This window comes from Python bivittatus, unplaced genomic scaffold (assembly GCF_059951505.1).
Source record: "Python bivittatus isolate LINGU-HERP-01145 unplaced genomic scaffold, Pbiv_v1 ctg000220_np1212, whole genome shotgun sequence".
Taxonomy (NCBI): Eukaryota; Metazoa; Chordata; class Lepidosauria; order Squamata; family Pythonidae; genus Python; species Python bivittatus.
In genome coordinates, this window is record NW_028277048.1 from 11,082,132 (window position 1) to 11,105,769 (window position 23,638).

General features: G+C 41.8%; 1 protein-coding gene across 1 annotated transcript; it reads right to left on the reverse strand.

The window, feature by feature from the left end:
* Positions 1 to 1,522: 1,522 nt before the first annotated feature.
* LOC148216263 (lysozyme C-1-like) lies at positions 1,523 to 6,394 on the reverse strand. The gene is made up of 3 exons (XM_088138510.1): positions 6,185 to 6,394; positions 5,260 to 5,421; positions 1,523 to 2,987 (listed from the first exon to the last, which is right to left on the reverse strand). The coding sequence occupies exons 1-3, from the start codon at positions 6,318 to 6,320 to the stop codon at positions 2,884 to 2,886; spliced, it is 402 nt and encodes a 133-aa protein (XP_087994636.1). The 5' UTR covers positions 6,321 to 6,394; the 3' UTR covers positions 1,523 to 2,883.
* Positions 6,395 to 23,638: the final 17,244 nt, after the last annotated feature.

The window sequence follows — 23,638 nt, forward strand, 5'->3', positions numbered from 1 at the left end:
CACATACTGGCTTCATCCCTCATCCTCCCTCCTTACCATATTTTATAGTTATCTCAAGACTGGGAAATAATTACAGGTGTCTGGTTGGCTGGCTGGCTGCATCATTTATTAATTTTGGCATTGGGAAACCTTCTCAAAGGAAACACATCAGAATGATAACAGCTCAGAGGAGAAAAAATAGTGCAAAACCCCATCGCATGCCCTTCACCCTAGGCATCGCCCCAGCTGGCAAGCCAGTCATGCAATACATATGAAAGATTGAACTGCATATTCTTTGTCATAAGGGAAACTGCTTGTGGTTACTAAAAGAGGACGACTACCTGTACTCCGTACTGGACCACTGTGTGTGCTTTTCACATTCAAATAAGCCTGTATTTGGCTTCCTAATCATGTAAGTAAATAAGGGCTAGAGGTGGGTTTACTTTTTTTCTTCTTGACTGACCCAGGGGAGGCAAGTCCCCTTAGGGCCCCTCCTTTTTGGCAGAGGTAGGCTGGATAACAATACATAAATTACATATTAATTTTGGCATTGGGAAACCTTCTCAAAGGAAACACATCAGAATGATAACAGCTCAGAGGAGAAAAAAATAGTGCAAAACCCCATCGCATGCCCTTCACCCTAGGCATCGCCCCAGCTGGCAAGCCAGTCATGCAATACATATGAAAGATTGAACTGCATATTCTTTGTCATAAGGGAAACTGCTTGTGGTTACTAAAAGAGGACGACTACCTGTACTCCGTACTGGACCACTGTGTGTGCTTTTCACATTCAAATAAGCCTGTATTTGGCTTCCTAATCATGTAAGTAAATAAGGGCTAGAGGTGGGTTTACTTTTTTTCTTCTTGACTGACCCAGGGGAGGCAAGTCCCCTTAGGGCCCCTCCTTTTTGGCAGAGGTAGGCTGGATAACAATACATAAATTACATATTAATTTTGGCATTGGGAAACCTTCTCAAAGGAAACACATCAGAATGATAACAGCTCAGAGGAGAAAAAAATAGTGCAAAACCCCATCGCATGCCCTTCACACTAGGCATTGCCCCAGTTGGCAAGCCAGTCACGTAATACATATGAAAGATTGAACTGTTTATTCTTTTACCTTTGTCATAAGAGAAACTGCTTGTGGTCACTAAATGAGGACTACCTGTACTCCCTACTGGACCAGTGTGTGTGCTTTTCACATTTAAATAAGCAGAAGTTGGTTTGGAGTTGCTGGATCTAAAGTCCTGACATTACCTTGCAAGGTCTCAGAAGTGAGCTCATATCTATAGCAATTGTGACTGAGTTGCTCGTATCTGCAAGCTCTCTGTACAAGGACACTTCCTTCATAAATTTATTTTGGCGTTTGATCTTCATTCATTGTCTCTGTATGACCAAATCACCCCCACACACTTTGTACTGGTCATTCTCTCACTCACTAAATCCACATTCCTTCTTTCACCCATGCATTGTTGATGTTATCACGCTGTTGTAGAATTTTTGCCGAAGACAGGATCACAACGCTGAGGAAAAGAACCAGGTTTATTGCAATGATCATTGGGTGCCTGCTTTCAAGAACTCTGAACAATAGAAAAGCATAGAATTTATACACTTTTGAGGTTGAGAGGCAGGAAATCTGAGGGATCTGATTTGAGGATAGGTTTGGATAGGTGTTAAATGGGGGATAAATGGTTTTTTCTATTGTGAGATAAGAACCAGCAGACAGGTGATGGCCCTCCCATTGTTTCAGTGTTAAGCGGGCTATTTTTGGCAGCAGAACATGGTCACTCAACGGACCACATCCTACTGACTATCTTTCTATCAGCTAAAATTTCTCCATCTGATTTCTCATCTTTGGTAAATATTCTTCCAAAGTACATGGATTTGTTCTAGTTTTTCACCGTGTATATATCGCTTGCATTATTTCTGTACACCTCCTGCCCCTGAAGCCATAGGTTGCCTCTCTGATTTCCCAATCCCTGCGAAGAGCTACCAGTGCTCCTGAATTTCTGTGGCGTGGTCTTGGAGGTCTTTGGGAACAAAATGGGGCTGCACGGGGCTATGGGCACACACCTGCCTTTTGGAAATTAAGAGATATCTAGTTCCTGCCCAGATTAAAAATGGAATCATCCTTAACTGGATCCTTGAAATACAGAATAGCTCAGCCCTCAGTTCACACTAGGGATCCAGTGCTGCAAATCCCGCTGAGTGAGATCACAAAGAGGAGTGTGCATTCTTTCTGGTTGACATTATTGCAGACTGGGAGATTTAGCAGGTTGAACCTTGCTTATTATTCCTCAAGTTAGCCAGGAGCTGCCACAACCTATTGCTGCCATCCGCTGCCTGCTGTTTTATGCATAAACTTACTAGAAGAGAATATACTGCAATCCTCTCAAACTTCTACATATCAAGGGATCACAGGATGGACCATGACTTGTTGACTACAACCTAGAACTGAGGGTGTACAGAATAGACTGGATTTAACAGAGCAGCATATCCAGATGTTAAGAGGAGATGAGATGAGGAGTTTGCAATGGCAGAAATCACAATAATTTGGCCTGTATCATTAATCTGCTGATGTTGCCCTCTTGTTTGGACACTCTGTTATTTGCCAGCTAAATGGATGGGAGTAAGACGGCCACCAAATTCTAAATTCAAGCATCAGTTTTTCTTATAGTGTAGAGCAAAAGCCAAGTCTTCATATAATTGGAGGTTAACCTAGAAATTGTCTGGCCAAGCATTTTTTGAAGACGTTTCAAACCAAAAAACGCTTTTGTTCTTTACTATCCAGAACTCTTTATAAAAGCATCATTTGTATGCAGAGAAACTCATTCTTGTACATGGGGTACAAGCATAGAATCAAGTTATTAAATGTTGATAATACAAGGAATAGTATCATTTTCATCACAGGAAGATGAAGAGAAATGCAGGATCATGAACCTCAGAGACTGCAGTCCCAAGTCCATTCTGACAGATTTCTCCCTTTGCAGTTGTTTCTCCAGGCAACCCTAAAAGTAAGAATAAGAATATTGACTGTCTTCAGATGTTTCTTGTAGGTCTACTTCAAGAGATTCAGGAAGTTCTCAGGTGAGCTAGTGCCAACGATCATTCATTTTTTGTTTTCATTGACTGATAAAGTTTCTTTGCTACTTTTTCAATTCCAGATTAAACCCAAAGGAAAAATAATTGTTTTAGCTAAGATAGTCCTGACTTTCTATTTCTCACACGGAAGCCCACATGCAACTGAGGCCCAATAGATGCTTTGGACTCCCATATAACCTTGCCAGAGTCCATGGTGGCCAGAGCTAAAGGGAGTTAAAGTGAGAACTATTTGGTGAGCACCAGAGGGCTCCCAAAATCCTACACAAAATCTTAGAATGCATCAGAAGGGCACACAGCAGAGGAAGTTTTAAATCATTCTGAGTGTTGACCACATAAGATCTGTATTGTTTCCTTTTGGATGCTCATTGCCAGCTTAAGGGTTTCCCATCTAATGATCTGTCGCTGCAGCCCCCTTTCCTTTTCATCCCAGGATTGGAGGCTTGAGAGTTGTCTCTCCCTGCTTCTCTCACCACCGTGTTCTTTCCCTACCAGATCTCTGATCCTGTGGAGCTCATCCACGGGATCAGAGTCCTGCTGTTTAAAAGATCATCTGCCAAATTCTTCTGCTACTTGTCCCAACTCTGTGCTAAACCCCAACGCTGAACCTGTGTCCAAAAAGATCTTAAAACAGCTAACAAGCACAGAAGTGGATAATGGATTTGAAATGAAACTCAAGGAATTATCCAGCTACAATGAGCATCAAACTCTGCCCCCCCCCGCCGCATAAGGTGTGTGTCAGTCTAGTTTTAAACCTGGGCTTAAAAGACTGTTAAACCTTATTCTAAAGCAACCAGAATGCAAGTGGAGCAATTAAAAGACAACTTTCCATATTCAGAAATTGCATTTTACCACCAATGCTCAAAGTTGTACAATAATCAAAAGAAAGTTAATTAACTTAGATGACCACAACAATAATTTCAGTTGCTACTGAATGTTACAAGTGGAAAGATGTTAATGAGAGATTGACTCACCAGGCACCCATCCTAAAGGGACCCTGCACAATTCTCTTAGCACACTCAGCATCATCTGTGATGTTGTCATTGGTGAAAGCCGCCGAAAGAGGCAAATTAGAATTAGATATCTGGCATAGAGCTTAGAAGAAATATGTAGCAGACTTATTGGGCGATAATTGGCAGGTTCCTGCTGGTTGCCCTTTTTAAAGATTGGGTATATTATACTTTCTTTTCAGTGGGTAGGTACAACACATGTTTGATCTATTTCTGAGAAGAGTCAATCAGGATGGGGACCCATTAGGAATCACTCATCTTATATACCTCTGGAGGAATCATATCTTCTCCAGGAGCTTTTCCAAGAGCCAAGGTTGAAATAAGCTGCTTGCATTCAGATTTTGAGACAGCTGGCACTCTACGCTTAGTTCAGTAGAGACTGTTGTTGGCTCAGTATATGGGCAGTTATAAATGGAGGAAAAATATCAGATCCAACTTTGTGCTGAGATACATGCATGGGACATAGCGCTGTATGTGTAGATACCATTCGTTACCAATTCCCAAAATTTGGGAATGCAGGAGTAATCTATGACACTGGCTCCAAATGGGCTTAGAAAACTATAATGCCCATTAGAACTGACAAAATTGGAGCCATGGAGACTATACAGCCTATACTTAAAGGCCAGATTCAGTAAGGAAACTCCTTGCTTGCTTAGTAATTTGTCTTTGGAGGACCAGGGCAAAGAGTTGGGACAAGTTGGGAAATTCTGACAGAGAGTGCTGGTGAATCAAGGTCCATCAAGTCATGCAGAGTTGGATGCAAGTGAACAACCAGGAGAAGAAGGACTAGAACCTCCCTTCAAAAGTATCATCTGACTTATTTGGGACATTTCACTTTTTTCTTTCCTTTTCTAATGAAATAGATGTCAGTCCTTGGAAGTAGGTCAGGTCAGGAATCAGACACTGCAAGGATTACAGGAATGTTACTTAGCTGTCGTAGAACATAATAATAACAAAAGAACTTGGAAAGCTTGTCAAAGCTTCTCTCTCCCACCTCTTATACCAAACAGAATCAAGGTGGCCTTACGGTATTTTCAGTCTCTTTCTGATGCCTCCTTCTTTCCCAGGACTGAGTTCTCATGACTTTCTCATCACTTTTATCTTAAGAGTTCTCCTAAGAACTCTTGATTCCTTTATCAAGGTTATCTCTCCTCTATGCCATGTGACTTACCGCTGCAAGGCGTATTGCAGCCATTAGCTGTAATTCCCTGGTAATTGTTGCACCACCAGCGGCTGTTTATCTGGAAAATCCCGTAGTTGCGACTGCCATCCAAGTTTGGTGGCCCCACAACTTGGGTGCTGTACCCGCTCTCATGATAAGACATACAGAGCCCTGGAAGAAAGCAAAGAGGGAAAGGACTGGAAAAGGCCTCTGCTGTAAATGAAAGTGCTACCCTGAGTTTTTTAATACAAACATTTAGAACAGAACATTTAACCATCTTCTCATTCATCCCCCAACCAAGGAAGGACAAGACGTCCCATACATTTTGGAAACTTCAGGGGAATTTGGAATAAATCTGATTCTTGTCTCAAAAGTATTCTTGGGGTTCTTAGTGGCACATGATGCCACCTCTCCTTTCTTCTCCTTCCATAATCCTGGCATTCCAGGGAAGAGGTACTTTTCCATTGTGGGTCTTTCGCACTGCTGCATATACGGAAAATCTTCTGGGATGCCTCCTTGAGCAAACTGAATCAATTTGGGGGGATTTGAAGGAACTTCCCTCTCAGAGGATGCTTATCCTGGCAGGGATAACCCCCTTTTCTTAAAAAAACCCAAATAAACTATTAGCTAAGCCAGTGACAATAAAAAGACAATAAAGAGGCAAAAGAGGCCTAATTGTACTGCAGTTCTGCTCTTGCCCCAGACAGGCAACAAACTGGATATTGACCACCCTCACTAAAATAAGAGTGTTAATGCAAGGGGAATCGTGAGTTCTCCCCGGTGCTTTGGGATGGGAAGAAAGCAGATCTTCTCATTCTAAGAAAACTGAAAAGAGCTTTTTATTCATTGTCGGGCTGGCTGAACTGCCCCATTTTGCATCCCCCTTGCAAACCTGGACATTGCTCAGGTGGAGAGAAAGAGAGACTGAACTCACAGTTGTCCAAGTCATAGCCGCGATATCCAGCCAGTCCAAGCTGTTTCAGAACTGAAGCCAGTTCCCATCTGTTAAATACTTTGGCCTCGCTGGCTGGAAGGAGGAGGAAGAGTAGGGTGAGCACTAATGCCTTCATCGCTGCAGCTCCCTGGAGGATGATGGCTTCCCTACGATGGCTAGTGGATTTTATAGTCACGGCTTGTGAAACTGGCTCCTGTGGTGAAAAAACGAAGTATGTAGCAATAATTCCCCAACCTGAGGTAATTATGGATTGACCAAGCAGAGACTGCTGAGGGGGGGAAAAAAGGAAAAAACAGAGGAAGAAAAATAAAGTGAATGAATGCGGAACGAGGGGGTGGGGGCTGAACCAGTGAAACACAAACAGAAAAGCAAAGTTTTAACTGTTATTTTGAAATTCGCAGGAAGCAAAACACAACCAAAATGGGGGAGAAGGGCCTTTTTAGGCCCCTAAGAGATCCTGAGGGCAAGAGAATCTGCCTGAGAGGTCAAAAACGTAAAAGTGGGGGCTGCACCTGGGTGACTGGAGACCCAACCCTTTTTCTGTGCGTCTCGCATGCAGTGCATGTGAAAAAGGAACAGGGCTTTCCTTGTGTGCTTGCTGCCACCATCTTGACTTTTCGGACCCCCGTCCCATAGGCGTTACTCTCTGGGGGGGCCCAAACATTTATTTGAGTTTTCTGGTTTCTGAAATTACCTTTACTGGTCCCTGCACAAGAAGCGTTTTATAGAAAAGAAACAGCAGGCAAAGAGGAATGGTGAACCTTTCAAGCTCTAGTAATACAGAAAGGTGGAGAACTTAAGATGAAGTCCAGAGAACAATTGACTGCAGAGGGGTTTAGTGTTCAATGGTTTCATGTGCACAATTAAGAGAGAGATTTAATATGGATAAAAAGAGAGTGGGAATGGAACAACGTAAGACAGGATTGGAACATGCGCTATGTACAAAAGATGAACATGTGATTGCGAAAATATGTATTAACCTTTGTTGAGATTTGAAACGGAAGAGGAACAAGTTAAGGATTGCATGATAAAATGGGCTATGAATTGGTTCAGTGGGAGAAAATGTGGTTAAATGGGAAGAAATTCACGTTATGTTATAATTTATTTAGTTATTTATACATGACATTTATATAGCTGCCCATCTCACAAGGCGACTCTGGGGGGTATTTAGTTTAGAAAATGTATTGTTATCCAGCCTACCTCTGCCAAAAAGGAGGGGCCCTAAGGGGACTTGCCTCCCCTGGGTCAGTCAAGAAGAAAAAAAGTAAACCCACCTCTAGCCCTTATTTACTTACATGATTAGGAAGCCAAATACAGGCTTATTTGAATGTGAAAAGCACACACAGTGGTCCAGTACGGAGTACAGGTAGTCGTCCTCTTTTAGTAACCACAAGCAGTTTCCCTTATGACAAAGAATATGCAGTTCAATCTTTCATATGTATTGCATGACTGGCTTGCCAGCTGGGGCGATGCCTAGGGTGAAGGGCATGCGATGGGGTTTTGCACTATTTTTTTCTCCTCTGAGCTGTTATCATTCTGATGTGTTTCCTTTGAGAAGGTTTCCCAATGCCAAAATTAATAAATGATGCAGCCAGCCAGCCAACCAGACACCTGTAATTATTTCCCAGTCTTGAGATAACTATAAAATATGGTAAGGAGGGAGGATGAGGGATGAAGCCAGTATGTGGTAGATTTAAGGGAACTTCCTAGAAATGAGGAAAGGGAAAGAACACTCTGGTAGTTCGCAAACTTTTCATCTGCCCTCTGTGGAAGCCGTCCGATTCCTCCTCACTATACGCCTGCTAATGGTGTCTTTGTTTCCTTTCTCTTTCCTTTATGAAATTTGCGCTTGAATGTATTGAATCGAAAACAACCCAGGTCCAGCTTTAGAGGCTAATGGAAGTTCACAGAAACATCATGGCATCGCTGCTATTCCAGATCGTGGGCATGTCAAAGTGAGCTCTGGCATTCGCTCAGGGACAATCCCTGATTGGCTTATCTGTGCTTAACTCACGGAGTTCATTACCCTTACAGTAACCTCCATCAGAAGGAGTTATTAATCGATGCCTATATTGAACAAGTAACGTCATGTGACCTTGACAAAATATTTAGAAAAGTCATGAGGAAAACGTTTTGTTTTTACCAAGCGTTGCCTTGTATCGTTATGTCTCATTCTTTTATTCTGTGGTCTCATTTGCTGAGAGAGGCTGAAAAACTTGAGGAAGAGGACATTTTAAGCTCATGTGGAATGGCTTATAGTCAGGTGTTTTATAAACAATTGAAACATCAAAACATCTTTGAAGACTTTTTTGTTCCAATAGAAGAGAATATGTGTAGCTCAGGGTTGAACTGTGGAGTCCTTGGGGTTCTCTGAGCTTGGTTGTTTCCTTGCAAACGTTTCGTTACCCGGCTAGGTAACATCTTCAGTGCTAGAATGGAGTGGAGTTTGCTCTCTGTTCATATACCGTGGCATGCCCTGCCAGTGTTGGTGTGGGTGTGGGTTTGGTTTTGTTTTATTTGTTTTTTCCTGTGGTAGTTCCTTGATGAGGGTATTGTTTACTCCTTGACTGTATGTCTGGTGGCCATCTTGGTGTTAATCTCTGCTTATCTGGGTGATGATTGCCGGTGAGGAGATGTTCTGACCTTTTGTTTTCCTTTCTATTGTCTCTTTTGAATAATCTGTAGATGTTGTTTATCTCTGTCTGCCTGTTGATGGCTGCCTTGTTTGAATAACAAGCTTCTAAGAATTCCCTCGCATTTTTGGATTTAGCTTGGTCTACGATGCTGACAGTTTCCCAGTTGAAACTATGGTTAAGTCTGTCCATGTGTTGTGAGATTAAGGAGTCTTCATCATGTCTTCTGACTGCCAGTTGGTGGTCATGGATGCGCTCTGCTAGTCTTCTGCCTGTCTGTCCTACATCGTGGTTGTTACAGTCCTTACACTGTATGTTGTAGATGACTCAGGGTTTTTGTTCAAGGGCTCCTGGGTCTTTTGGTTTGCTTAAGGTGTTTTGGAGGGCTTTAGTTGGTTTGTGTGCTACAGAGATGCCATGTGGGTGTAATAGTCTGTTGAGAGTTTCTGAGATGTTTCTGATGTACTGTACGGCAGTGTTATCCTTTTCATAGCTTGTGTTGGTTGAGTTGTAGTAGGTTGAGTGTTCAGGCACTTTTTGATAAAGTTGCATGGATATCCATTTTGTTGGAAGATGTTGCATAGGTGGTCTGTTTCCTTTTTCTGCTGTTCTGGGTTGCTGCAATGCGTTTGTGCTACACAAGAGGAGATGTGTAAGAACATTATTCAAACGGGCACAAGTGCATCTCAGCAACTTTAGATCCAGTAACTCCAAACCCACTTCCGCTTACCAGCTGCACATGAAAAACATTCTGAGAGGTGTACTGGCCGAAAGAAAAAAGAGTTTTGTGGTGGTATTTTATTGATTTATTTGGCTTTGAGTCAGCGTTGACTCCTGGCGACTGCCTGGACAATCCCTGCAGTTTTCTTGGCAAGATTCGGGAAGTGGTTTCCTCTTGCCTGCTTCCTGCGGTTGAGATAGAGAGACTGGCCCAAGGTCACCAGCTGGCTTTGTGCCTAAGGCAGGACTTGAACTCATAGTCTTCCACTTCCTAGCCTGATGCCCTAAGCACTGCACTACAGTGGCACTCTTTGGTTCTGCTTACATCATAATAAAATAGAACGATTAGTTGGTTTGGGGGACAACACCGAGAGTCACAGTCTCCTAAAGCACCCCTATCTGCCACCACACTGTTTCTGCAGTGGTCGATTGCACCAGGGAGATGTCACGTGCTTGCTTTCCATGTTCCTGCTATAGCATGTCTCCAGAGCATGCCAAGAAAGGAAGAGGATGACTTCAAAAGGCCCGATGTTGAGCACAGCCTGCCTGTGGTCCTTTTCTCCCAGTGCTGCCTGGTAAGCTGTAGTCCCCAGGGCCACAGACCTGTGGCAGGCAGCCCGAAACAGCATCTCCTATTGCATTCAAAGGCTCTGGAACCGCTCCCAGCCTTTGGAGGGGAGGCAATGCTATCCCCCCAACTCCCTCTCTGACGGCATGAGAATCACACTGTCAGAGGAGGGAGGCAGCTGACTGCCCTGAGCTGTGGGCTGTGAAATTCCCGAGCTCTGGGTGTGTCGCTCTGCAGAGGCAGATGGCGATGAAGGAACTTGCCTTATTCTGCTTCGTCGTCTTTGCAGTTGAGGCAAGGAAGCTTTCTAAATGTCTGACCAATTGAAGCACCTTGAAACGGACAGCTCCAAAAGGCATCAGTGTAAGTTTTGTTTGAGGTTGATGCGGAGTATCCTTTCCACTCCGACATTTAACTTAGGGCCACTCTGAGCATGTGTGTGCAGGGGGTGGGAGAGTGGAGCGACTGAGTTCTTTCAGGTTCTCACTTTTGGATGTAAGGAGTGCTAGTTGACAGTGGGAGGGTTTCCTTTTGCTAAGTCGGGTTCCTGATGTTCGGAAGTAACTTTTTTCAAAGAAAGTGAGAAATTCTGGAAACAGAGACGAATGCCCCAAAGACCAACAACAAGTAGAAAGTTCAAAAGATGAGAGGGGAAGCCTGAGAGATGGAGGAATGGCATTCCTTTCTATGGGAGATTCTGGCTGAGTGGCTTGGAGTGGTGCAAAACTGGGAGGTCTCCTTTAGAGAAAAATTGCATCAACAGCTGTAACGGTGAGTGCGTTTGTCTTCCTGCCATGGCTTTGGTAAGCAGTGCTTCAATTCTAAAATGAAAGGTGTTTTCAGAGAAAGAAGCAGGCAAGCAGGCCTGTGAGTAAATAAATTAATCTGGTCCTATGTTCCGGTCAGCCTAACCTGAATGTTTGGAACAGACACACAAGTTCTCAAAGGGGTTCTGATGTCTTAATAGTTTATAAAGCACATGGCTATCAGCCATTCCCCATGATTACTCCCAAGCGAAAGGACGCAGGATATACAAGTCCGAGTATATTTAGTGGAACACGGCTAACAATTTGAACAATTGCTTATTGTTGTGCGGTTCGGTCTCCTGCAAAAGATAGTGAAATATACTAATAGGAGAAGCTGCTTGACTCTTTCTGTTGTCTTCCTAAACCGGGTATTTTACGTGATGTCTCTGAGGAAGCTCATCACCGTGATTTTGAAGACGCGCTCATTTCCTTCCCCGGTTCTAGAAAACTAGGTAGGGGGGTCATTTTGCGAGAGAGACAACCCAAAGAAGAAGAAGAAGATCTCGCTGAGAAGGGCGGGGACAGCAGTGCTGTGGCAAGAGGCTTCCCTTCGCACATGCGTGTGCCGCACCAAGACCATTGTGGCCAATACACTAGACCTCAGTGGCTTCTGCCAAACCCAGGATCTTCATCAACGTGTTTCTTCAGCTGATGAGGGGGGCCGGGATAACGATGAAGAAGGAAAAGGAGAAATCCTCCTTCATCGAACGGGATGACCGTTACAAATGTCACAGGGACCCCTGAATGATACCACACAGCAATTATAATAGCCCAGGGTAACACACCAAGCCCTGACACATAATGTAGCAAACCCACGGTGGGATATCCCACCGCACAGACACACGAGCGCACACACAGGGTACTTTCTGAAATTGTGAATTGCTTAAGGAATGGGACTAATGCGGACGGCACTGCTGTCTAAGCAGACCATCTGCCATCTATCAGACCAAGATACCATTCTCACTTCAATCGATTGCTGTAACTATAGCAATCTGCTCTATAAGGAGTACAAAAGACGTACGCTCCATGACACAATCCTCCTATATCAGAATAGTAGTAGCTTAGTTCCTGAGAGGAAGGATCTACGTGTATTGCTATAAATCACACGCCAGGCACTAGAGAGCTCTTGGGCTGCATTCCTTGATTCCTAGGTAAGGATGATGGAATGGCCTGTATATCCTTATCACATATAGTTCCTAATAAAGTAAAAAATACCAAGAAACCTCTATGGAATATCTTCACACTCAGGATTTAGGGACTCATCAAACATTTGTTAGCTCTACTTTGTTACCAAGCAACGGCTTATGTCATTCTGTAGGTCTTATCTACTGTATGCATGTAACCTATATATGCATATATTAACCCTACACTGGGACTCTTTGCGCCCAAAACCTAGAGTCCGATGACTCACTGTGTTCGATAAAATAACCTCAGACTCCTCTCAAATGGTTGTCCCCCCAAAATTAGTTGGTTGATGGCCTCAACAAAAGCCACAGAGTGGTGGAGGAAAATCAAAGTGGTCTACCTGGTCTAGGATATTCTTCAGCTTGACCAAAGTAAGACCAGTTTCAAAATTAAGATACTGTAGAAAAATGAAAATCAAAATGGATTCAAAGAATTGGTTTGATCCAAGAATCTCTCACAGGTCTTCCAAACAGCAATCTCATTTATGGGAAGTGGTTAGTAAAATTTTCTAATCAGTTATAAATGGAAGAGTCCCTACCAGAAAGCAACTTGAGTTGAGAGATGCCTTCTTCAGATCTGTATACGGCATCCAGTTTCATAAACAAAGAGAAGTTCTTACACAATACATCCAGAAGTCAAATATTTACTTCATTTCTCTACTTCAGCAAGAGCCCTATCATAGGACTTTTGCTTGGTCAGTTCATGCTATCGCTCTCCTTCACATATTTACCCAAAGAATCACAACATTGCAAAACAACCATTTCTTTCAGCTCATTTGATCTCCTAATATATGTGAGTACCCTATACTTCATTCTGCATCCAGTAAGAAATAACAAATCACTTCCTTCCTGTATGCCTTCTAAGAGCTTTATTTTGTTTATTTTTCCGTAGCAGTATGTCAAGGGTGCCTGTTCTCCTCTCCCACGTAAGTGCATACACAGATTTAATTCCTGAGCAAGGTGTGTGGGAAACAAGCTCCAAGTTAAAAACATTTCGAACCTTTTCCTCCACGAAGGGCCATTGACTAACGGAAGCATTCAGCTGGGGTAAAATTTGGGCCATGTTTGCAGTAGCACGGGATTGCTGAATGTTTTGTCTCTTTATGAGCCACTCTGTTCTAACTCTCTTCGGTCACATCCAGATGACTAGTCTCTCCGTCCCTCAATTCTTTTGATTCCCATGTAAACCACATTCAAGGTCGATGCAGGCTGCTTTGGTTGCTCGCTGACTATTCCCTGTCTTCCCTTCCTGACAGATCATCCCATTCGGTCTCTAGCCTGGCAAAGCAAACGGAAATGAAATTAACCAGAGTGGATCAACGATACTTCAGCTACAGCTTCTCTATTGCTTCTTTAATCTGCCTCCCCTTCTCTATGGCTTGTCAATTTCAGAGAGAGCAATTCCCGTGAAATAGCCATTCCCCACCCACAGCAGCAGTGCAGCTACACTGAGATTCTGCACAATTGCAAGGCCCTTGTTGCAATGTCGTGCAATCCACTGGAGGATTATCTTGTACCAAAACGGTGGCTGCGCCTTCATCTAGCAATTGGCCTCGGGAACCTGAAGTAAACAATAGCGGGCTGAGCCAACTGATCAACTGGAACTCAGGTAGCCTTCAACAATGGCACTTCTCCCAGTTCTGCAATGCGTTTCAGAAGATTACCTTCAAAAAGAAGGTGCACAAATGCATTGGAGAAAATCATTTACACATTTGGCAAAGCAGAAAACAAAAATATATTTATGCTTGGAGAAATATTTTTTTTTTTAAAAAAAAGAAATTCCTCAAACTAATATGGAAATGAGCTGAACTGATCTTATGCATAGAAAAATGAGAAACTAAGACAAAATTATGCATTTGCAAGTATGAGAAACTGAGGAACTGTCTTGATTTTAAAAGTGCTTTGGAACTGACTTTAGGACACAAACCTGATTTTCATGCCATGCTTTCCTACCAGCTGTCTGTGCAGCGATGTCTGCAAGTCACCTGAAAACAAAGCTCTACGAGAGCATTCTTGGGGATCCAAACTACAGACTGTTCCCGCTGAATGGCTGGAAATGGGGCATCAATGGCAGGAATGGCTCTCTGAACAAATGCGAAATGAAATGTGACCGTGAGTGACATCTCCGAGTCCGTAAGAGAAGAAAAGACATTTGTTTGTAAAAGGAGAAATCCCGGGGCTTAAGCTTATCTGGGAACCTTACTCTGGGAAAAGATCGGTGAAAGCTGCCAAAAGAGGCAAATTAGAATATGTCCAACCCCAGATGTTTCAAATGTATTTCCAAAGAATTGAATAATATTATTTTTTTCAGACAGATTCCTACCTAATAGGAGTTTTAGTCATAGGACTTCATTAGTTTTATATGGAACACATTCACGTCACTTCTTGTACAGCTGGTGCACACCATAAAATGCCTTTACTATTCTGATATATGAGGATCGTATCATGGAGTATACGTCTTATGTCCTCCTTATAGAACTGATTACTATAGCTACATCAACTGATTGAACTGAGAATGGTATCTTGGTTTGATAGATGGCAGATGGTCTGCTTAAACAGCAGTGCCGTCCGCATTAGTCCCATTCCTTAAGCAATTCACAATTATAGAAACTACTCTGTGTGTGCGCTCATGTATCTGTGCGGTGGGATATCCCACCGTGGGTTTACTACATTATGTGTCAGGGCTTGGGTTGTTACCCTGGGCTATTATAATTGCTGTGTGGTATCATTCAGGGATCCCTGTGACATTTGTAATGGTCATCCCGTTCGATGAAGGAGGATTTCTCCTTTTCCTTCTTCATCGTTATCCCGGCTCCCCTCATCAGCTGAAGAAACATGTTGATGAAGATTCTGGGTTTGGCAGAAGCCACTGAGGTCTAGTGTATTGCCACAATGGTCTTGGTGCGGCACATGCATATGCGAAGGGAAGCCTCTTGCCACAGCACTGCTGTCCCCGCCCTTCTCAGTGAGATCTTCTTCTTCTTTGTGTTGTCTCTCTCACAAAATGACCCCCCTACCTAGTTTTCTAGAACCGGGGAAGGAAATGAGCGCGTCTTCAAAATCATGGTGATGAGCTTCCTCAGAAACATCATGTGAAGCTTTAGGGAGCGAGTGAAAGGCATTACTTTCCAAAGTGAAATTCTGCTACTGGAAACTATAAACAAGGTAGGGAAAGCATGGTTTATGGAGTCCTTCACAAGTCTTTAAAAGCAGTAGCGACATAGAAAGTGAAGAAAAAGGAAACAGGTCAGCTGCCTTGTCACGAGGGCTGATGAGCTGAGCTGGCTGTTAGCCAGGGCTGTTGTGCTGAGATGTTGAGACAGCAGTCCCTTTATTTATTTATTCATGCTATTTATTTTATGGATTATTAAATTTATATGCCACCCATCTCCCCCTTAGTCCAGCTTGGTCTATAGGGGTTGGGGACTAGAGCCCTGGGTAGACACCCACCTCCTCAGTTGCTGGGGGACATTGCTGCCAGTCTAGCCTAAAAACTGGAGAGAGAGAGAGAAGGAGAGGAGAAAAAGTCCGTGCTCAGAATGAACAAAATGCCTGGAGAGAAAAGTCGATGGGAGATTACATTGAAATCTCAGTATAAGATTTTTGACTGGTGGAGGGGCAGCCTTTGAATCTTCATGTTTTTTTTATGTCCTTGCACAAGGGGATGGTAATAATGGTAAATGTCTCTACCATTATTCCAGGAAGGAATCTCTGAACAATTGTATATCAGCTGTGATGTACCAAATAATATTTGTCACCCCCCACTCATTTTAGCATAGCTATAGTAAACCGTATTTGCAAACCTTTATTGCATTATTCCAAAATAATGTTACTGATTCACTAAGTTTAGGAAAATAGTCTGAAACAGTCCTGGATCAGGTGACAAGCACCGTCTCTGATATTTTTCTTTTTCCTTTGTGGAACAGATATAGAGATCACAATAAGTAAGTATGTCCGGGTCCAGGGTGTGATTCCCCAGTACGTTACCTGTCTTTTCTGGGAGGAGAAGGGCAGAGGGACAGACTGAGACTCTTTGACAGGGAGAGTTGCTGATCCTCCTTTATTTTTTTTTCTCTCTCTCTCTCTCTTGTGTTTCTCTTTTCCGGCCTGAATTAATCAAAGGGGGTCCTCCAGAGCATCCCCTTACCTACAGTCACTTCATCCACGGTCAGCTCCCGCCTTCCCCTCTTCCCTCACATGTTCCACGACTGTAGGAGGGTCCCCTTGAATGTCTCTAATCCAGAGAGGGGACTCTAAATTGAAGGATTAGACTTGGGATATTTTGCAGGATAAAAGGCTGCTGCCCTAAAATTGTAATGAAAATGCAACACAACTTTCTTTTCAATAGCAGTATTGACTTGCCTTGAATCAGCTGATTGCTTGAAGTGGTCCTGGATGTAAGTGACAGCCAGGCCCTCTGACATTTCTCTTTTCCTTCCTTGGACCAGCCGATGTTCCACAAGCCATTCCCAACAGCAAGTGACTTAATCTATGAGGCATTTTTACCAGAACAGTGTCTAATTTCTCCTGAAGCAGAAGGACAAAGGGAGGGACTTAATTCAAGGGCTAACTTTACATATGTAGCACAAGTTCCTTGGAAGGTTTTCCTATTGAAAACAAAACAAAACAAAACAAAACCAAAACCCTCTCTCTGTGCTCTTTACTTTGGCAGACTTTCAGTCCTATCTAGTATTCTAAAAAAGCCAGAGGGGCAACCTGAACTCCCAATGGTGCCTTTGACCCAGGATACTTTTCTCCATCACTCGCAAGCTTTTTAAAACTTCAACAGGTTGATTGTGGAAAATTACTATATGTTTCCCACTCTTTTGAACTGGTAGATATTGTGAGAGGAAAATTATTAGTAGCCTTCTATATGTTTTAATGTTAGTTTTGATTGCATTTAATAAAGCCAAGTTAGCTAAAATGTGACCTGTAGGGCAATAACAGGAAATAAGTAAACTTGCAAGACTAAGCAAACTTGCTGATGGGAAAAGACGTGGCAAGGGAAGTATGGTAAAGTCTGGTAAAATTAGCACCAAGGTAGTTATGATTCAGTTGCAAATCCTGGGAGTCATGTCTGTGGTTTGTGGTTTTTGAGGATAAAAGGGATTGCAACTAAGGGGACGGTACCATTTTGGTCAAGCTGTCTACCTGACAGCTTGGTCAAGATGGTCGGCATTGCAATGTGTATCTAAGTAAGTACCTTGTATGTTATTGATTGCACTTTACTTTCTTGCTGAACTAACTTTTAATAACGCTCTTGAAGAACTTAGAACTTTGAGGTGACTTGTTTTATGGTGTGTCTGTCTCCTGTGTTTAATGAGGTTTTTTCCCTGACAATATAAACATACGATACCAAACCAACAAAACACTCTTTGTCTCATTTAAAAACATAAATGCAATGGTAAACTCTGAAAACCTTGGAAGATGGAAGGAAACTCAAGAATCTTCCACCGGGCAGGATGCGGCTGTACCCATTGGCCTGATTATCCTACCTATGGGATCCTTTCCTCCAGCAAATCTTGGATGACTAAAAACGTTATCAAACCCAAATAAAGTAATAACAGACCTAAACATAATCCTTTATGGCTCAGGCTTCACACTGGCTCTGCCTGTTCTTTTGATTGATGTTTCATCCTTTATATAAGAAAAGGGAATCTGGAGAAGTTCTCTGTGACGCTTTGTGACTTCCCTCCAAGTGTCCTGAGCATTTCATGGTCTGCAGATATGCCACATCTTCACAGATCGTGAAGGCCTGGGTCCTCTTTACAGGGACAGCCTGAAGTTCCAATGGTGCCTTCAACGAAGGAGAATGAGCCCTCATTTGAGCCACCGGAAGCTCCGTTTCCTCTGCATGGTGAAATCTGTCCCAGATGCACTTGCCCATGACCTGGCTAGAGGAAGAGGAGGGGTGGTGGTGGTGGTCTGGGTGAGGCAACAGGAGACTCAGGAGCAGCCAGGGACTGGGCTGGAAAGCAGCAGCAGAGGTGGAGACTTCTCCATCACTGGCTCCCTCTGTCCCTTCACGATCCTCTTCTGTTACAGCTCTTCTGGGGGATTGTTTTGTAAACACCGAAGCAGTGAGTAAAAGGCAGCAGAGACACCTTGTGTGAAGTAAATTTGTTTACTCAGATTGATTCCTGCAACTTCCAGCAGCCCCCGAAACTCCAGGGAAGAGTGAGGAATGCTGGGAGTTCAGCAGCCAAAGACCCCCTCCCATTAAAAAGAAACATATTCCTGCTTCACCATGAGCTATGCTGGCTGGGGCTGCTGCAGTTCTGGAATGCACATCTGGAATATTGTCAGCTAAGAAAATGACCCCTCCCTCCCTCCCTCCCTTCTCATTCCTGGTCCAACGCTAAGAAGACTGCCAAGACTGGTCAAGACTGAGCAGAAATCCAGCAATGGCAGTGAGAACTTGGGACAGCTACTCAGTTGCAGATAACTCTTAGCCGCCGGGATATTTGGAGAAGAGTTCATCCAACTTCATGGTGCGATATGATGTGAGAGCAGGTCAGCAATAATCCTCAGTGCCAATACCAAGAAAGGAAAGATTAGCTGCAATAAAAGTGCTGGCAGGAGTGCGAATTTTCATCGTCTTTGTATGGTGGAAGCGGGGAATCACCCCCAGATCATGACCTTTCTTTGGAAGAGTGATGCTTTTAGCACTCCAGGAAGTCTTGCTCTGCTGCCTTCGCAATTTGATACTCTGCGACAGACATAATCAAAGAGTATAATTGCAGAAAGAATGCTCGAATCTCAAGAATTTCAAAGTATGCAAACATATGTCCTTAAGGAAATTTGTGGACAGGGCAAAGGCAAAGGCATTTTATTTTGCATTCCAGAATGGGGGAAGCATAGGCATTTCTCATTACCTTGCTATGCCTTCCTCCCGATAGCATATGGATAGAGGTTTTTATTCATTTCTTTATGTAGGTACATTTCAATTCGAGTTCAATTTATATAATTTTGATACTGCGCAACTCCAGCCCTAAACCTGGGGGATCACAGAATAAAGAACAGCATAAGAACAATGTGATACAATAAATTAAACCAGAACAAATTACACATAACTACACAATAATGGCAGAATAATGATAAGATGGCAATCCAGACAACACATCGAAAGAGATAAAAACTTCACAAATAGGGGAGTTCCGTTCACCCCATCCCAGGGCCCAGGAGATCGCCCCAGAGTGGGAGCCATACAGATCTCGGGGGGGCTTCATTCCAGAGGGCCGGTGCTGCTACTTAGAAGGTGTGCTTCCTGGGCCCCAAAATGTTCATTTATTGGATTGTTGTCTGGAGTAGAATCTGCCACTTGGGCAACAGAGGTATTGAATGCTTCCAGGAGGAGAGGATGCATGGGAGAAGGGAAGCTGTGACACTTCCTTTAAAAAAAGTTATATGACTGCAAATCATTGGAGTCCAAAGGAGAACGAACTGCCTTAACTGAATCAGGAAAGCAGCCATGTCCTAGAGAATGCTTATGCAGCAGCTTTGAAGACTGTCCTTGGTTGTAAGTCTGCATGATAGACAACATTTGTGCTGGACTGATAAAAAAGCAAAAGCAAAATGCTGGGCAGGCACACTCATTACATATCCCTGTGTCCAAACTTGCACTAGTTAGGAGTGGTAATTTTGTTTAGATTTTAGTTGGGTTATTGTGATGGAATGGAATTATGAAGGCCAGGCTCAGGGAGAAAAACATTTTCTTTCATCTCCTGAGGCACGAGGGAGAGATAAGAGGATGAGGCTGGCACCTCCCTGAGGAATTCCCAGTGTTGTGGCTGGCATTACTTGGAAGCTGGGGTTTCAGTCTGGGAAGATTCTTGCTAGAGGTTGTAGCTAATAAACATTGCTGGACTGAATTTACATGGTGTCTTGGAGTTCCTTGGGCTAGGCCTGACAGTTATGCTCCAACCCTCATGCCAATACTTCCCATAAAAGATTGTATTTACCCAACTGAATTGTATCCCTTGCTTCATCTGTCATCTCTCTATATGCTTCTTCCCTGATCTGTTCCAGGAAAATTTCCTTTGCAATTTCTTTTTAAAATCCTCTGACATGCACAGAAGTAGGCTGGTTACTGTTAAAAAGGTAACAATGCAACAGATAGAGTTCTCTGACTTCTCATCCCTTCAATTCATCTACTGTCTGTGCATTAAACTAGTTTCAGAACCAGTTAGTGATATCGTTTTCTGCTTTTTCAGCTTTTAAAAAATTATTTCAGCCCTGGTTAAGGGCATATTTGTATCTTAACTATCATTAGATATCTTCCCACAACAAAGATGCAAAGGAGTTTTCCATAAGTCCTGCATCCTATAACCCTCTTTCATTTCTCCATTCTACAGAGAACCTGGCCATGAGTATTTGGAAGGAAACTCTTCTTACATAAAGATATATGTTGGAATGATAGCTTTTTCATCAGCTAGATCCACTTTTATTAGGGGCATATCACTGCGGTACTAGCCATACCAATTAACATTTTTTCTGACTAACTTTCACCATTAATGTTAAGAAATCATTAATTTATTCAACTCTGGTGATGAGAAACCACAGCTTTGAACATCACTCTCCTTCGGTTGAGTTGATATATTTTTTGACATTTCTGGTTTGTTTGCATAGGAGTTGTCCCGTAAATAATAGTCAGATCTGACATAACCTTTTCTCCATAATACAAGGATTTTATACCTTCTACTTTAACCCCTTCTTTAGCCTTTCCTCCTTTCCAGCAGGGTTACATGTTTTCTCAGGGTTTACTGATTTCTCTGAGCAATCCACATAATTAGATATTTTCCTCACTTCTGATTTGTTCACTCAGTATGGGGATTCTTTTGTATTTCAGATTAATTGATCTACTATTTCTACCACTTTTAAAATAGTGTTCTGAACCAGATTTTTAACTTTCACCCTCAGCTCATGAGGTAACCATTAATAAAACTGGTGTAACCTTACCAATTTTATCATCGTCTTTAGGAAATTCACCCTAACCCTTTCTACCCATTTCCTTATGAGTTGTGACTCAAATTCACTGAGAGATTTTCCTACCTTAGGCTATAAGGTTTTACATTGTCTTCTGAAAAAAATCAGGACCCATTATATGATACCTCATCAGGGTCTGCCCATTTGAATAGAAATTTCTGCACACTCGCTTTGAATATATTTCATAAGCTCCTCTTCTTGAACTTTTCATCTCTTACTGGCTCTTTCCAAATTATTTGAGAAAGATAATGGTTACCATTAGAAATATATGAGGTAAAGGCTTTAGGAGTGACTTTCATAAGATGTTATTCTTTTAAACTTTTATACTATTTTATACTTTTCCACTGTTTAAATGGTGCCTCGATTGTCAAAACAGGTATTATCTGGAAAAAAAAATCATTCTAGGTAAGACATTCATTCTTATCACAGAAATTCTCCCCACGAATGACAGTTCTGTTTAGTCTTGTATATTCATATTTTTTGCTAACAGCTTCATCTTCTGTTTATTAATCTCAGAACCTGCTCATGCACCAAATTCTTTTAACTTGCCCATTAATATTTCAATTTCCTTTAAAGGATCTTCCAGAACCAACACCAAGTCATCTGCAAAAGCCCTTAATTTGTAAGTTTCTTTTAAAATTGTTACTCCCACAATCCTTTCATCTTGTCTTATATCACCATTCAATATTTCCAGAACTGAAATAAAGAAGAGAGGGGACAGCAGGCGTCCCTGTCTGGTTCCTTTTTGTATCTCACAGGGTTTTGTTAAATATTCATTAACAATTATTTGTGCTTTCTGTGAAGTGTAGATCAATCTTATCCAGTTTCTGAAGTTCTCTACAAAATTCACATCCTCCAGAACCTTAAACAAAAAAGCCCAGTTCAAACTGTCAAAGGCCTTTTTTGCATCTAAGATCAATGCAGCCTGTTTTTCATTATGTTGCTCCAAGTATTCCAAAATGTCCAACACATTACTGACATTGTCCTTTAGCCGTCTTTTAGGTAAAAACCCGCATTGATCCTCATGAATAAATTCTTGCAAAATTACTTTCAGTCTATCATCTAGGATCACTTGAACAACTTGTAGTCATTATTCAATAATGATATTGGCCTATAGTTTTTTTGTTAAATCTTGTCCCTCTTTCTTCAAATTCTTTGAAATCATGTCTATTCTTGAAAAAGATCTATGTTTTTCAGAAAAGTATACTCTCTTGAATTGCCATTTTCCTGTGTCCATATACTGTATCAACTAGCCTAAATTGTCCATCAGATTAAAAAAAAAACTTTTGGTAATTTGCCTTGTGTAATTCTAATATATTATTTAGAAGTTCTGTCCAGTTGTGGGGAGTTTGCTCCATTCCAATCCCTCATCAGCTACCTATTTTCATAAGAAAAATCTCTTATTCTCTCCATAAGATTTATAAAACACTGCTTTGTTCTCATTTGGGGCATAGGTTCTACCGTACCATAAAATCTAAAATCTACCATACTCATCAGTCAGTACACGTTCTGGTTTTAGTTTGGAGATTAATATATAAAACAACTCCATTTCTTTTCTTTTCTTTTTTTGTTGCTGCAGAAACAAATTCTTCACCCAAATTTTAATGAATCGAATATTTTATGTCTTTTTTTCTAATATCTGTCTCTTGAAAGTAAATTATATCTTGTTTTAATTTTTTGAAATAATGAAATATTTTTTTCTTTTGAGGAGCATTTGCTTCATTTATACTCCACATTAAGCATCTGTAATCCACCATCAAGCCAAAGGTTTAGAAAATGTATGCCTGCAACGCTAGTTGTATCATCTCCTTCAATTTCTTGTTGCACCTGTTGGAGTTGACATCTCCACTTGGGTCTCCTGCAATTCCTCTTTGAGTTTTTCTAAAAATTCCCTCACCTTCTGAACAGAATTCAGTTGAAACCTCAGTTGTTTAAAAGAAAGAAATATAAAAGATGACTTCCTCCTCCCTCCAAACAAATATATGTATTAACAGTAATTTAACACCTTCTCTAATATTACTAAAAAAACCCCTCTTCATCCTCTTTCTCATCTCTAAACATTAACTGAATTGTGGAGTCCTTGGGGTTCTCTGAGCTTGGTTCTTTTCTTTCAAATGTTTCATTACCCGGGTAGGTAACATCTTCAGTGCTTTAAGAGTGCCAGTAATAATAAACTATATATTTAAGCTTAAACAAATAGGTCTATTTTGCATTTTAGCTTCTAAGTTTTTTCTGAGAAGTGAAACCTAAAAGATCTCTCCCCTTAAGGATACAAAAGACCAATAATAATCACATATATGTTTTAAACTAAACTAAATAAATCACTTTTACAGGTATAGATCATCGTCTTAGAGTCCTGGTCAGAGAAAGAAAATTCAATATTAACAATCCAAGATCAAATCATAGACAATTTAAACTTGATCTGATAAATCCATTTTGAATTCCTTTCTCTTCTTTTTGAAAAGTTCAGTCTTCAATCTCTTCTCCAAATAAAACCCCAAATAACAATCTCTTATCTTTCTGTTCCTATCTATTTT

Excerpts from the sequence above, each read along its gene's own strand:
- LOC148216263 (XM_088138510.1), bottom strand. The coding sequence starts at position 6,320 with ATGAAGGCATTAGTGCTCACCCTACTCTTCCTCCTCCTTCCAGCCAGC. Across the intron at positions 5,422-6,184 it reads CGGCTATGACTTGGACAACT|GGCTCTGTATGTCTTATCAT; the intron begins GTGAGTTCAGTC and ends GCTTTCTTCCAG. Across the intron at positions 2,988-5,259 it reads CTGCAATACGCCTTGCAGCG|GGTTGCCTGGAGAAACAACT; the intron begins GTAAGTCACATG and ends TCTTACTTTTAG.